The following is a 15065-nucleotide window of genomic DNA, read 5'->3' on the forward strand; positions in this document are numbered from 1 at the left end:
TATCTTCGAAAACTATTCCGGAAGTTCCCCTGGGGTTTCTTCAAGAGGTTCATCGAAAACTGTTTCAGAAGTTCCTTCGTGAGGTAGAATTTCCCAGGAAAATTTCTTAAGAAAACTTGTTCAAAAAATTCTCTCAAAAGTTTGCCGGAATTTCTAAAAGAAAATTTTCAGATTTTTTAAAGAAATTCTTTCGGGAATTATTTCAGACACTCTCCGGGGCATTGCTCGAGTTTCTCCGTTAAAACTTCCAAATATTCAACCGGGAAATCTTTTATTTTTATAGGGTTTCTACTCTGAAGATTAGTTCAAAAGATTTTTCCATAAGACCATTAAAGTAAATTTCAAGAAATGCTATTCAAGGATAGTAATTCTTGCATGAAATGCTGGAAGAATGTCCAAAGAAACCCCTGAAAAATCTACAAAAGAAAAACTATAGAGATATCGTTGGAAGAAATACAAGAAGGAAGCATTTAAAAAAAAACTGCCTTTTTGGAAAAAAAACGTCTTAAAAAAATAGTAAGAAATTCTGATGAAATCTTTGAATGCACATCTTTAAAGATCGTTGGAAGAATTACTGAAAGTACCCTTGCAGGAATTAATGATTGTATATTCCTTTGGAGATTCTCGAAAGAATTTCTGGAGGTGTTTATTGATGGAAGAAAAATTCCGAAACAAGACTTCTTTTTTGAAATAATTCCTGAAAAAATAAGGAGACATGCCGAAGAAATTTTTGAAAGAATTTTGTAGAGATGGTTGGAAAAATTACCACCGAAAGTATCCTGACAAGAATTTATGGTGGGATTCTCGGAAGTAATCTGTTGGTAGTTTGGAAAAAAAATCCTGAAGGGATTTTTTGATGGAAAAGTTCTTGGAATAAACCCTGTAGGAATAATTTGAATAATCTCGTTTGAATTATGCCTGGAGAAATATTAAAAAAATAATTACTTCAAAGAGCAGTTCTTTGTAAAGTTCCTCAGTGAGTTATAGGAATAATTCTGGAAGGATTTCCTGCCAGATTCTGGAAATTAATTAATCCTGGGCGGATTCTGGAGATAATTCTCATTGGGTTTTGGAATGAATCCTCAGGGGACATCGAAGAGAATCTTGAGGGGATCCTGAAGAGAACTCTTAAAGAAATTCAGAAGAGAATTTATCAGGGCATGGAGGGAATCCTGGGCAGATTTAGGAAGAAATCCTGAGAGGATTCCGGAGAGAGTCCTGAGATGATTTTGGAGACAATCCTGAGAGAATCCTGGAGAGAATCCTGGGAGAATTCTGGAAAAATACTGAGAGAATCCTGAGAGGATTCTGGAGTGAATTTTGGAGAGAATTCTGGAGAGAATTTTGAGAGGATTCTAAAGAGAATCCTGACAGGATGCATTCAAAGATTTCTTCAGAATTTCTTACTATTTTTTTAAGACGTTTTTTTCCAAAAAGGCAGTTTTTTTTAAATGCTTCCTTCTTGTATTTCTTCCAACGATATCTCTATAGTTTTTCTTTTGTAGATTTTTCAGGGGTTTCTTTGGACATTCTTCCAGCATTTCATGCAAGAATTACTATCCTTGAATAGCATTTCTTGAAATTTACTTTAATGGTCTTATGGAAAAATCTTTTGAACTAATCTTCAGAGTAGAAACCCTATAAAAATAAAAGATTTCCCGGTTGAATATTTGGAAGTTTTAACGGAGAAACTCGAGCAATGCCCCGGAGAGTGTCTGAAATAATTCCCGAAAGAATTTCTTTAAAAAATCTGAAAATTTTCTTTTAGAAATTCCGGCAAACTTTTGAGAGAATTTTTTGAACAAGTTCTGATGAATTCCCAAAACAACTCCTGGAAGAATTCCCAAAGAAACTTCTTAAGAAATTTTCCTGGGAAATTTTACCTCACGAAGGAACTTCTGAAACAGTTTTCGATGAACCTCTTGAAGAAACCCCAGGGGAACTTCCGGAATAGTTTTCGAAGATACTGTTGGAAGAATCTGAGGAACTTTAAATAAAATGGAAAACCTTCCTAAATAATCACGAGTTGAAATTCTCAGAGAAAATCTAAATCAACTGTTTAAATATTCCTGAAAGAACTTTTGCAAACATTTTCCAAGAAAGTGCCAGAAGGTATCTCAGTGTAACTCCTGAAAGAAATCCCTCAACGGCGCTCTGACGCTTTTCAAACATTTTTGGGAAATTTTTGGAAGAACTCTCATACACTCCTTCTAGAAGATTGTTTTCGATGAAATTCTGAACGAAATCTTACAGGAGTTTTTGGCTTCCGGTAGAACTTCTAGAAAATTATCGGAAAAACTATTGAAGGATCTACTGGATGAATTCTCTGAGAATTACGCGAAAAGTTTTCGAACGAAACAACTGAAAAATTTGTTGGAAAACCCCCCGGAAGAATTTTCCACAGAAATCTATGAAGAATTACTGGTTAATTCTGGAAGAAATTCTAGACAAATATATTAAAAAGCTCCCAAAGGAACTTCTCGGTTTTTTCGGCGAGTTTTCAAAAAAATTTCTAACGAACTTCTGATAGAATTCCCGGCAGAAACTCCAGGAATCTTTTGTAAGAATTTACAAAGCAACGCTCTGAAAAACTTTCAGAGGAACTTATTGAAAAATTTCCCGAATAAATTTTTTGAACAATTTTCCGAAGAACCTACTAAGGAATTTCAGGAAGAGCTTGCCATGAACTTCTAAAAGAATCCCCAAAGGAACTTTTCGCAAAGTTTCCGAAAAGTTTGGAAGAGTTCTCTAAGGAACTTTTGAAAACAAAATGGAGGATCTTTTAGAAAAGAAATCCCAGGAAGGGTATCTAAAAGGCATTGCGGAGAAAAATTCTCGAAGGACAACTTTGAGTGGAACAGATGGAAATTTCCTGAAAAAACTTTGGGAAACTTTTTCGGGGAAATTTCCAGAAAATATCTCAATGCCAACCATCTCAAACCACTAGGAGAAATCCCACAGCCGCGCTGTGACGGATTCCCAATTAAGATTTCTGGGAGAATTAATTCTTCCTGAACCAATTTCCCAATGAACTTCTGGAATAATTACCGCAGAAGTTTTTGGAAGAATTCCCGATAGAACTTCTAGAAAAAAAATTTCCGAAGAAGATCCTGCAAGGAACTGCTGGAAAATTCCTGAAGAAACTTTAAGAAACATTCACGGAGATACTTCCAGAAAGTATCTCAGTGCAATTCCTGAAAGAAATCCCACTGAACCGCTTTGAAAAATTCCAAATGTTATTCTTGGGAGAATTCCCATAACTCTTGCTGGAACATTTTCTCGATGAACTTGTGGAAGAATTCTCGTTGAAGTTTGAGGAATAGTTTTTGGATTTTAAAAGAGTTTCTGGCAAAACTTCTGGAAGAATTCCAAGATTCAAGGAATATTTGGAGAAACGTTTGAAAAAGCTCTCAAAGAATCTTCTGGAATATTTTCGCTACAAATTGTTGAATTCCGATGGAATTTCTAGAACTCCTGGATGAAAATTCGGAACAATAGTGAATACCCACAGATAAATTGTTTAATGAAATTTTCTGAAAAAAACCCTGAAAGGATTTCCAAGAACTTCTAGAGAATTTTTTGGAAGAATTTTCAAAAGAACTTCAAGGAGAACATTCGGAGGACTTTTTACGAAAAATTTCCACGAAACATCTGTAAGAGTTCTCGAGGAACATTGCCACGAATTCCCCCGGAAATTTTTGGAAGAATGCCCATAGGAATGTGTTGGAAAATATTCTTGGGAAATTTTCTGAAAAAATACTAAAGAAATTGCTAAAAGATATCTGGAAGAAGTTTCGGGGTAAATTGAGAAACAATTTTTGGAGAAGCTGTGTATAACTGGAAGTATTATTGGAAAAATTCTCATAGAAATTTTTGGAAGAACTCCAGAATTTCCGCAGAAATGTCTAGAAATTTCCGGAGGACTCGCTTCTGGAAGAATTCCTTTAAAAACATATGGATAAATTCCTGAAGAAGAAACAATTGAATGAACTTTTGGAAGAATTTATGGACAAATGGTTTGAAAGGCTCCTTAGAAGAAAGTTAAAAAATTAGAAGAAATTTCAAAGGAACTTCGAGAAGAACTCTCGAACGATTACATCAATTATCCAAAAAACACCAAAAAATTCCCGAAGAACATTGGCAAAAACTTCTTAGGAAAGCTTTAGAAGATAGTCTGAGAAATTCTTGGGGACATTGAGAAATATTTTTTGGAGGAACTGTGCATAACTGGAAGTACTTTCTGAAGAAATAAGCAAGGAGGTTATGAATGGATTTCCGGAGGAACTTCTGAAATAAATCCAGACACAATTTTGCGCGGAATTTCCGTAGAAATATCTAGATTTCTTAGAGGAGCTTCTCTAAGAATTCCTGTAAAAACATATGGATAATAGTGTGGGTCATCGGAAGCGTTTTCTCAGATCAAAGCTTTTTTGGTTCCGTTTCGGGTCCTGAGTATCTGTGCAAAATTTGAGCACGATCGGTTGCGTCTACACTTTGCGCATTGCAATTGAAATTTGTATGGGATTTTGTATGAGAAAACATACTTTTTTGCATTTTAGCCATAAGTTGAAAAATTTTATCTGAAACTTTTTAACCAATACTGTAAATGATAGTCTAGGATGTTCTGAAGAACTTTGTGGAAGACCGCAAAGCGATCCGATGCTTGTGAAAATAGTTATAACCAAAGAATTGCATGCATGTGTTTATGTTTTAACATGTAAAGGAATAACAATAGCAACAAAATCATGATGTTTCGCCGAGCAATGCCAACGCTATAACTTTTTTTCATAAGCATCAGATCACTTCGCGGTCTTCGACAAAGTTTTTCAGGACACCCTAGGCTATGTTTTCACTTTATCGGTTACATGGTTTTAGAAAAATACGAGCTTGTTATGAGAGAAATGCAAAAAAGTGTGTTTTCCCATGTAAAACCCCATACAAACTTCAAACGCGATGCGCAAAACGTAGACATAATCGATCGTGCCCAAATTTTGCACACTTATTTGGGTCCTGAAATGGGATCAAAAAAGCTTTGATCTGATGGGATACCATTGAATTTTTCACTTTTCCATATAAACGATGACCCACTCTAATGGATAAACATTTGAATAAAAGAACGTTTTTAAAAATATGAATGAACTTCTAGAAGATACTCCCGAAGACAGCTTGGTAAAATTCCTGAAAGATCATTTGCAAGAATATCTGCAAGAATTCCCAGGGGACTCCTGAAACAATTCCTGGGCAAACTTTAAATAAAAAAAACCTCAGAAAAAAATTGTGGAAGAATTTCTTGGGAAAATTCTGTAATGTATTCTCGAAGAAACTGCGGGAAAAAATTAAAAGAACTTTTGTAAGATAATCTGGAAAAAAAATCTCAGAAGGACCTCTGAAGGATCTTTTGAAAGCATTTTTATAATATTTCTCGAGTAGGTATCGTAATTTATTTCTAGATTTAAGTCTAAATAGAACAATTTACAGAGTAACATTTAGATGAATTCCTGATTTTATCTAGAACCTTCTTGAAGAAAACTGGAAAAACATAAAAAACTCTACATGAAATTTCTGGAAAAAATATAAGTGAAACATCTGGGGGAGTTCTGGGAAGATTTTGTGGATGAATTTCCGGAAGTATTGCCACAAAAAACTACTTAGCTATCAAAATTGCATCTTCCTTGGGTATACACAAAGGTTTCCTCAAAATTTAAAGTTTACTTTTCTTCACCCTCCAGGAATAAAAATCTTTCCCTGGGTATTCCAACCTACCAGCCATTATTACCACCTTGCTTGGTAGGGTTTTGGGTTGAGTCCCAACCATTTTTTTAATCAACATATTCAGTTTCTCCAGAAAACCGTATTCTGGCATTCTCAACTACAGTACTTTTCTTTTCATTCATGGTAAATCACTTAATCATACTCTGTCTAATTAGAGATGCTGGCAGAGTTTTGAGGCGCACGTCGTTGGCATCTGTGTAGATTCATCACATATCGTTCCGCACCAAGCTCATTTTGGGTAGTTAGAAATGATCACATACTTTACCTAATAAAACTTCTTATTCGTGAAAATAAGCTTAAACATAGTAAATGGATAATTGTCAGACAAGTAAGTCATCATTTATACACACATTTTATTTGAGCAAAATTCATGTACAGGAAATGGGAACATTTACACAAACAGTTACAGTTAGTCTTCATTTTACACAATGTGCTAGTTTTTCTTCGCATCATGTTACACCCCTCTGTCTCTCTCGCTCTTTCTCTCTCTCTATCTGCAAACTCTCATTCACAACTAGGTAAAATGTACAACCGATTTCTTCTATAATTTCCTCGTGTCATTTACATTGCTTCGTATAGGACTTGTCACCCAACGTCCCCCACCCACGTGGAATAAACTAAAAAATAAGGATCGGCAAGTTTCACTCCTCTCTCTCTTTCTGTCTCTGCGTGTCTTCTCGGGTCAAGTCGTCTGGTTGAAATAACAAAACATAAAAAATACCGTTGGTATCGACCACCACCGGTTCCAGGGCGTCCAATCCAAAACGAATTCCGTTTGAGCATTTCCATGGTCTCGATCGAACTGTCCTAGGGATTCCTTCTCTAGTAACAGTGACACCGGTCCGTTGGACACTTGGACTTGTACGTGAGGCATTCGTCCATACAGTACACGTCGGCCCCCTCGCGGCCTTCAATTTCACCGATGGCTTCACATGTTTGACTGAAAAAGTAAACAGGAACAGTGAGTTACATATAGACATAGGAGTTCCAGAAGAGGAATGATACTTACGGGCAATGGCACACCGATTCTGGACAGTTGGGTGGATAACGGAGGCAGTTGCTCTGGCACCAATCGTCCATGCCGATGAATCTCCGATAGGCAGCCGTAGGGAGGCACACTTGGTCGCTGTTCAATTGAAAATTGAAGAAAAAGGCAAAAGTATCAGTTTGAGTGTAAATCTTAGACTATATTACAATTTGGAAATAACAAGGGAGTGCATATAGAACCCTAAGCAAAGCAGATTGTGCCCCAGTATGAATTTATCGTCGATAAAATGGATTTAAAGAGGGTCATTAAAATGAAGCCATTAAAACATATTAAATTTTCCGCTTCAAGGTCATTCTCCTGTTTATCGAAAGCACTAAATCGAGAGGCAACGATGCGAAAATAACGATTATTGCAGACGGTCGAATGAAGAATACACTTCCACGCGTAGAAGTCGGTTGTTGTACATATACCTAAACAGACTACAAGGCAGCATGGCTCTAGAGTCACCTTCAATCGAACGGTTTAAGGGGTTGTAGGACTTTTTCGAAACCTAGATCTCAATGTTCTAGCAATAACGCATCCCGCAACATTTGATTGATTGATTTGTATTTATTAAAGAGACTTTCAAGCATCCCGCAACATCTTCGTCCTGCAAGCCGTAATGCGTCTTGATAAGGACGGTGCCTTTTGACCGACAAACGCGAGTTGATTGAAAGGTGGAAGCAGCACTTCGATGATCATCTGAATAGCGTGGAGAATCATTGACACGGGAGACCAAAGCAACGGATAAAATAATTATGTCAGTGCAACGGAGGACATAAATGATCCAACTCGCGCGCTGAGGGATGTCAAGGATGTCATTCACCAGCTCAAAACCAACAAAGCAGCTGGTAAAGTGGTAAGGATGATATCGCAGCTGAACTAATCAAGAAAGATAGAAATATATGTTTTAATTTTGGTTTTTTGTATTCCTGTGTATTTTAACGGGATGGTAACATAAGGCTGAATTTCAAAAGGCTGAATGCACAAAAGGCTGAATGCACAAAAGGCTGAATACGAAAGGCTGAAATCAAGAAAGTGTAACATAAGACTGAAATTACAAAAGGCTGAAAATTCAAAGACTGAAAATATGAAAATGCATATTTAAGTTACAGCACTTCTTCCTTTTCTTGGAGTAACGCCCGAACTAAGATCAAGCCTGCTTCTAGCTTTGGCATATCGTGTAACAGGTACGAAGATACCCAATGCCAAAGGGCGTCAAGAAAATTTTCATAAAGTTCCTGGTCCGAACGCCGCTTAACCCTCAGCATGGGCATTAGTGTCGAAACTGAGCTTAGTGAAGAGGCTCTACTGGTGCATATTACCAACGAACGCAAAAAGGAACTGATAATATTCATATCGTTGATTTTTCCTTCTTTAGACATGAGCTATTCTTTCGAGTCATGTTGTTTTGAAGATTGTTGTCATTACGGCTACTAACAATATCATCTGAGATTTTCCCCTCTTTGAAATATATGCTATTTTTTTGAAAAATACTGTCTTAGTAATGTAGGCGTTCAATAATCCATAGGATTATAACCAGTCGTAAAACTTTCTGATTCAAAACATAGTAACTGAAGCATGTTCCTCCAAAATGGCTTAGTTTGGCCAATCATAAACTAAGGGACGGTCAATTGTCAAGCTCAAGCAAAACCAATACAAGTGCCACGGCTGGGTAATCGACCAACAAGCAAATACGTTTGAAAACTAGTCAAACCACTATTTCAGCCTTATGTTATTTCAGCCTTTTGATGCATTCAGCCTTTTGTAATTTCAGCCATTCATGTTTCAGCCTTTTGTTATTTCAGCCTTTCGTAATTCAGCCTATTTGTACGTAACCCATTTTAACTAAGGCTAATTCTACACTTCTACCCGTCTGTCGCTTGGGGATTCAACATGCAGGTTGTAAGTTTCGCCTTTAGATATCGTGTTTTCGCGAGGGTTCGGTTCGCGAAAAGTAAAAACTTGGACGTCGTGGATGATTAAATTTTGTGCTCGGTAGCTTCACAGGTGGAGGTTATACCGAGCCAAAGCGTCACGTGGCAAATACTGTGTACGCTGGAGGTACATGCAACTTAATGGTGAGCGCATTTCATGCTTTTATTCAAATATATTACTCAGTGTTACAATATTACAGTTGTTTGTGCTTCCATATCTATTGGAAATTTCCCTTTCTCAAGATTTCTTCACAAATTTATTCAAGCGCTATCCCACAAATTCCTCCAGAAATTCCTCTATGAGCTCGTTGAAAAAATCTATCGAAGATTCATTCGTAAATTTTCTCCAGGAATTAGGAATTCAGTTCCTTTAAGGGATTATTTTACTAGGTATTCCTCCAAAATTTCTCAAGAGAATATTTTTAGAAAATCTTGCATAGATTGCTTCGGAAATCCTTGAGAGATTCCTTTAAAAAATCTGGCTTGAAAGAATGCCAAATCTTCAAAACAAATCCAGGGAATTTTTAAGAAACTCTGCCAGACATGAACTCAATGATTCTTCAGAAATTCTTTCCTTTACTTTGGGAAATTCATAGTTTCTTTTTGTTTTTTTTTTTTTCATTTTTTTGGAGATCAGCGCAGAAATTTGATTATAAATTTCTTCCTTGGATTTCTTCCGTAATTTCGCCATGGGTTGCATTAGAAAGTCCTCCAGGAACTCCTTTCATCTCTAACGGATTTTTGAAAGTTTTTTAAGACATCTTGAGTAGTTCAGAAATTCTCCTGAAATTTGATCCAGAATTTCCTATTAACCCTCGAGCGATCGCGCTGTTGTATTTATTACAAGTTTTATTTATGTGTTAAATGTGCTTCTTCTCTCTTCTTTATGGCTCGACGTCCCCACTCGAACTTGGCCTGCCTCGCTTCAACTTAATGTTCTTTGAGCACTTCCACAGTTATTAATTGAAGGGCTTTCTTTGCCTGCCATTGCATGAATTTATATATTGTGAGGCAAGTACAATGATACACTATGCCCAGGGAGTCGAGAAAATTTACCCGACCAGAACGGGAATCGAACCCGCCGTCTCCGGATTGGCGATCCATAGCCTTACCCACTAGGCTATCTGGAGACCTGGAGAAATGTGCTATTTTAACTTGTAAATATTTCCCTAGAATTAATGCGCATTTATAGGGCTCCAGCAGAATAGAGGCCCGCAATCCTATTTCGATTGCCAACATTCAGGCCATTTCGGGCCGTGATTAAGTACTAGAGATGGAAACCTTTCCCTGGCACAGACTTCAAGTTATAGAACTCTAGTGATGAAACCCGAATCGGGATGCCCCCTTAGGATTAGAAATCCTAGACAAAACTCAAGCTATGAAAGCAACTAATGCTGCGAACGAAAGGCAACCTGCCAGACAAAATACGATTACAGGATTGACTGATGGACCAACAACATTTATGAAACCACGTCATCCTGTGATTGGAAATTGTTATTCAATAGGGTAACAGGGCAAAATATATGTTCTGTGTTGTATTCGTCCAAGTGTGATGTCCTCATTTATTACGCATTTGTAAGGCTCCACTACAATATGTTATATTTTAATATGCATATGCAGTGCTTCATTATTTTTTCGTAATATATTTTGTACAACACGTTGAAAAAATCTCGCTTTTTGTACTCAGCATTAGCGTGGTGCTGACGCAGGTAGTCAACCGCGCGAGTTACGGAAGGTTAAGGATCCTCTAAAAATTTCATCAAACTTCATACATTCTTCCAAAAAACAGAATGAGGATATTATCCAAGGATTCCTCCAGAATGCAATTCTTTAAAAAAAAAAAAATAAAAAAAAAGTTTAAAATTCCTCCAAAAATTTATCCAAGGATTTATTTAGAAAATCTTCCATACTTGTCAAAAATTCGTTTCGTCCACAAATTCTTCCGGGGACTTTTGATAGATTTTACTAGAGACACCTTCAGAATTTTTTTATGAGATCCCTCCATGAATTTGCCCAGGAATTCTTAAAAAAAAATCTTCCATGGATTTCTTCCAGAATCGCTTCACATGCTCATTCAGAAATTCCACCATGAATTCGACCTGAAAATCTACGAAAGTTTTTTTTTTCAGAAGCTTGTCCAGTGGTTTCTTTTCTTCAGATATTCTTCTAGGGATTCTTAAAGAAATGTATCCAGGGCTTCCTTAAGATATTTCCTCATGAATTTCTACGGAAATTTCTCCCAGAATCCTGTTAGATAGCTTTCCATTTTTTTTTTCTGGAATTCCGTCAGGGATTGCTTTAGAAATTTTTCAAGGGTTCGTTTAGATCATCCTTTCGAAATTTCCTAGGGATTCCTTCAGAATTTTCTACAGTGACTCCTTTAGAATTTCTTTCAGTTATGTGTCAAGGAATTTAGTGATTCATCCAAAAATTCTCTATGAATCCCTCCAGAGATTATTGCATAATCACTTTCAGTGATTCGGGCAAGAATTCCTCCAGAGATATCCACAGGAGTTTATAAAGCGTTTGCTTCAAAATTTCCTCCAGCCAATGCTCTACGCATTTAGCCAAAAATCAATCTGGCATCTCTTCTGAGAATTAGGAATATCTCAAGTAATTTTTCTAGAGATCTCTACATAAATAAATGTATTATTTCTTCGGAAGTACGTCCAAAGATTGCTCCAAGAATACTTCCAGAAAATACTTGAAAAATTTTATTCAAATGTTCACCAGAAATTGTCCTGAAAATATACTTTTTTTAGTCCACAAAGCAGGGATGGCATACATACAGATTTATCTGTATTATACAGATTTCTGAGCATCCGTACAGATTTCGTTTTATATGAAATACTGATTTTTGAGCACGAGGGTTCATTTTATTTTTGTATGAGATACAGATTTTTCACCAAAATGATGTATGTATGATTTATGAAAATACTGACACAGATTAAAAAAAAAAAAAACATCTGGCATTCCTGCCACAAAGGGTTCCCCGTGGAGTTTATCCAACTATTTACTCAAGGCGATCTTTCATAATTCCTCTTGGAAATTCTTCAAGATCTTTCTCTAGAAATTCATGCAAGTGTACTTCCTGAGACTTCACAGAAATTCTACTGAATATTTCTTTAGGAAATCCTTCAGGGATATATTCAAAAATTCCTGCTCGAATTCCTTCTGAAATTCCTTCCTGAATTCCTTCTAAAACATCTCCAGAGACTTCTTCAGAATTTTCAGGTTTTCTTGGAAAAAAAAATCCATAAAGTTTCATAGAAGCTTCTTTTGAAACTTCTCTTATATTTGAGAAGAGATTCCTTTGGAAATTCTTCGAATGGAACCTACGACCCTTGAAAAATTCCTTCAGAGATTCCTGCTGAAACTATTTTAGATAATCTGGAGTATTCTTTTCAAGATTCTATCAGAAATTGTACAAAACAGTTGGAAGAATTCTTGAAAGAATCTCTGAAGGAATTTCTAAAAAAACATTCCTGGAGGATTATCTCAAGGAATCCTTTAAAAAGCTTCTGATGATACCTTTGGAAATTCCAGAAGAAATTCTGCAACATTTTCTGGGGGGATTCCTGGACAAAATTCCTACAATTCAAACAAGTTCTGAAGCTACTCCTGGTGCAATTTCTGCAGGAATACCTGGTGAAATACATTAAAAATTCCTTCAGATATGTACATCCTCAATTCCAGAAAAAAGGAGGTAGAAAAAAATCTTTGAAAATTTCTGGAGAGATTCCTGAAGAAATGTTTAATAGGATTTTGAAGGAAACTCTGAAAAAAATGACTGTAGGCACGGTAAAGGCTGGGTATGCTGCGTAATACAGATCCCATTGTGATCCACTAGCCTCTGCCCAGCAACTCCTATCCGTACCTCCTCGTGGTACCGGCCGGAAACTATGAGCAACCTTACCCGAGCAGGAGCGAATAACTGACACATAACTGCAGCATACCAAAATCAGGTATCATACCAAAATGAGGTATTGGTCGGTTATCCAGGTTTTGAAAATAACTTATTTTGGTATTTTCTAGGTATTTATAAAATACCTCGACGAGTTATTGGTTTGGTGTTGAGGACTGCTTGAGGTTTTATTCAACTATGGGAAAATCGCTATTTGTATGAAAAAATTGCCAATTATTATTTAGGTATTACAGTTATTATTTTAGCTATTTTACCTCATTTAGGTTGTAGGTATTCGGTTATCCATACCTGAGTTTGGTATTCTTCAGCTATTTTCTCCTGCTCGGGTAGGGAAGATCGGGTAACCAACCCCGGTTGGAACTTTGGTCGTAGGCTGACAGGGTTGGGGGTCTGATCTCTAGAAAGAGCGGCTCACTACAGCGTCTGATCCCCATGTTAGGGGCGGCTAATCAACGTCCGAGTGCCAGGGAAGGACTCTAAGCTCAACTGTGCACTATGGTCCTCCGGAAAGTAGGGGGTTGGTGTCAGGCCCTACGAGCCAACCGTAATAAATCATTGTAACGGAAAATCAGCAACAGAATAATACGAACCCAGATCAACGGCAACGACCCCAGTGAACAAAAAGGACTTGCGATTGGAAACTCGGTACGTGGAACTGACGATCTCTAAACTTCATTGGGAGCACCCGCATACTCGCCGATCTAGGAAACCTTGACCGATTGAACCCTTGAAAAAGGCCCGATACGGACCGAAACGTCGGGAAAAATCATAAACTAGTGTTTTCGATTCCCCCAAAAAGACTGCAAAGCCAACATTCCGAAGCAAGATCTACTGAAGGACCGCGGGTTCGGCATCGTAGCGCTGCAGGACAGGATCCATGGTGCGAACGTTTAGAGATAATCATACCATCTATCAGAGCTGCGGCAACACACGCGAGCTGGGAACAGCTTTCATCGTGATGGGCGATATGTAGAGGCGCGTGATCGGTTAGTAGCCGATCGACGAAAGAATATGCAGGTTGAGGATCAAGGGCCGAATCTTCAACTTCAGCATAATAAACGTGACAAGGACGCATTTTACGCGCAGCTCGAACGCGAGTACGACCGCTGCCCAAGCCACGACGTCAAGATCTTCATAGGAGACCTTAACGCTCAGGTAGGCCAGGAGGAGGAATTCAGACCGACGATTGGAAAGTTTAGCGCCCACCAGTAGACGAACGAAAGCGGCCTACGACTCATTGATTTCTAGAGCGATTGAAGCAACCGGATGTCGCCACCGCATGTGTGCAGAATCTCGTGGCAGTGTTTCCGGACGAGGGTATGCTCGATGTGGCCCCCCTAGAGGACTGCTAGAAAACAATGAAAGCAGCCATCAATAACGCAGCCAAGAGCACTATCGGGTACGTAGAACGGAGTCGACGAAACGATTGGTTCGACGAGGAGCGCAGAGCGGTACTGGAGGAGAAGGACACAGCGCGGGCGGTAATGCTGCAGCATGGAACCCGACAGAATGTGGAGCGATACAGACAGAAGCGGAAGCAGCTGACCCGTCTCTTCCGGGAGAAAAAGCGCCGCCTGGAAGAAGCGGAGTGCGAGGAAATGAAACTGCTGTGCCGTTCACAAGAAACACGTAAGTCCTACCAGAAGCTCAACGTATCCCGCAAAGGCTTCGTGCCGCAAGCCGAAATCTGCAGGGATAAGGACGGGAGCCTCCTGACGGACAAACGTGAGGTGGAAGCAGCACTTCAACGAGCACCTGAATGGCGAAGAGAATGTAGGCACGGGGGATCAAGGTAGCAGAGGAAATGACTATGTTGGTGCAGCAGAGGACGGGAACGAACCAACTCCCACGCTGAGGGAAGTTAAGAATGCCATCCACCAGCTCAAAAACAACAAAGCGGCTGGTAAGGACGGTATCGCAGCAGAACTCATCAACTTGAACCCAGAAAAGTTGGCCACCTGTCTGCACCAGCTGAAAGTCAGGATCTGGGAAACCGAACAGCTACCGGAGGAGTAGAAGGAAGAGGTAATCTGTCCCATTCACAAGAAAGGCGTTCATTTGGAATGTGAGAACTTTCGAGCGATCACCATTTTCAATGCTACCTACAGAGTGCTATCCCAGATCATTTTCCGTCGTGAATTCGTGGAAAGTTATCAAGCTGGCTTCTTCGACGGCCTATCGACAACGGACCAGATCTTCACCGTACGGCAAATCCTTCAGAAATGCCGTGAATACCAGGTCCCAACGCATCACCTGTTCATTGACTTCAAAACGGCATACGACAGTATCGACCGCTCAGAGCTATGGAAAGTCATGGACGAGAACGGCTTTCCTGGGAAGCTGACTAGACTGATTAAAGCAACGATTACGCGCTTGTCTTTTTATGACTGGCTCGTAGGGCCTG

At 38.6% G+C, this 15065-nt stretch overlaps 1 protein-coding gene across 1 annotated transcript in view; it reads right to left on the reverse strand.

Annotated features, from left to right (window-relative positions):
• Positions 1 to 6107: 6107 nt before the first annotated feature.
• Positions 6108 to 15065, reverse strand: part of LOC115255700 (uncharacterized) — a 233690-nt gene continuing 224732 nt past the window's right edge. Inside the window, exons 5-6 of the mRNA XM_062844459.1 lie at positions 6782 to 6898; positions 6108 to 6712 (exon numbers count right to left, since the gene is read on the reverse strand). Coding sequence (XP_062700443.1) covers positions 6595 to 6712; positions 6782 to 6898 — 235 coding nt within the window. The 3' untranslated portion in view covers positions 6108 to 6594. The remainder of the gene's footprint in view (positions 6713 to 6781; positions 6899 to 15065) is intronic.

Source organism: Aedes albopictus, chromosome 1, assembly GCF_035046485.1.
Source record: "Aedes albopictus strain Foshan chromosome 1, AalbF5, whole genome shotgun sequence".
Lineage (NCBI taxonomy): Eukaryota > Metazoa > Arthropoda > Insecta > Diptera > Culicidae > Aedes > Aedes albopictus.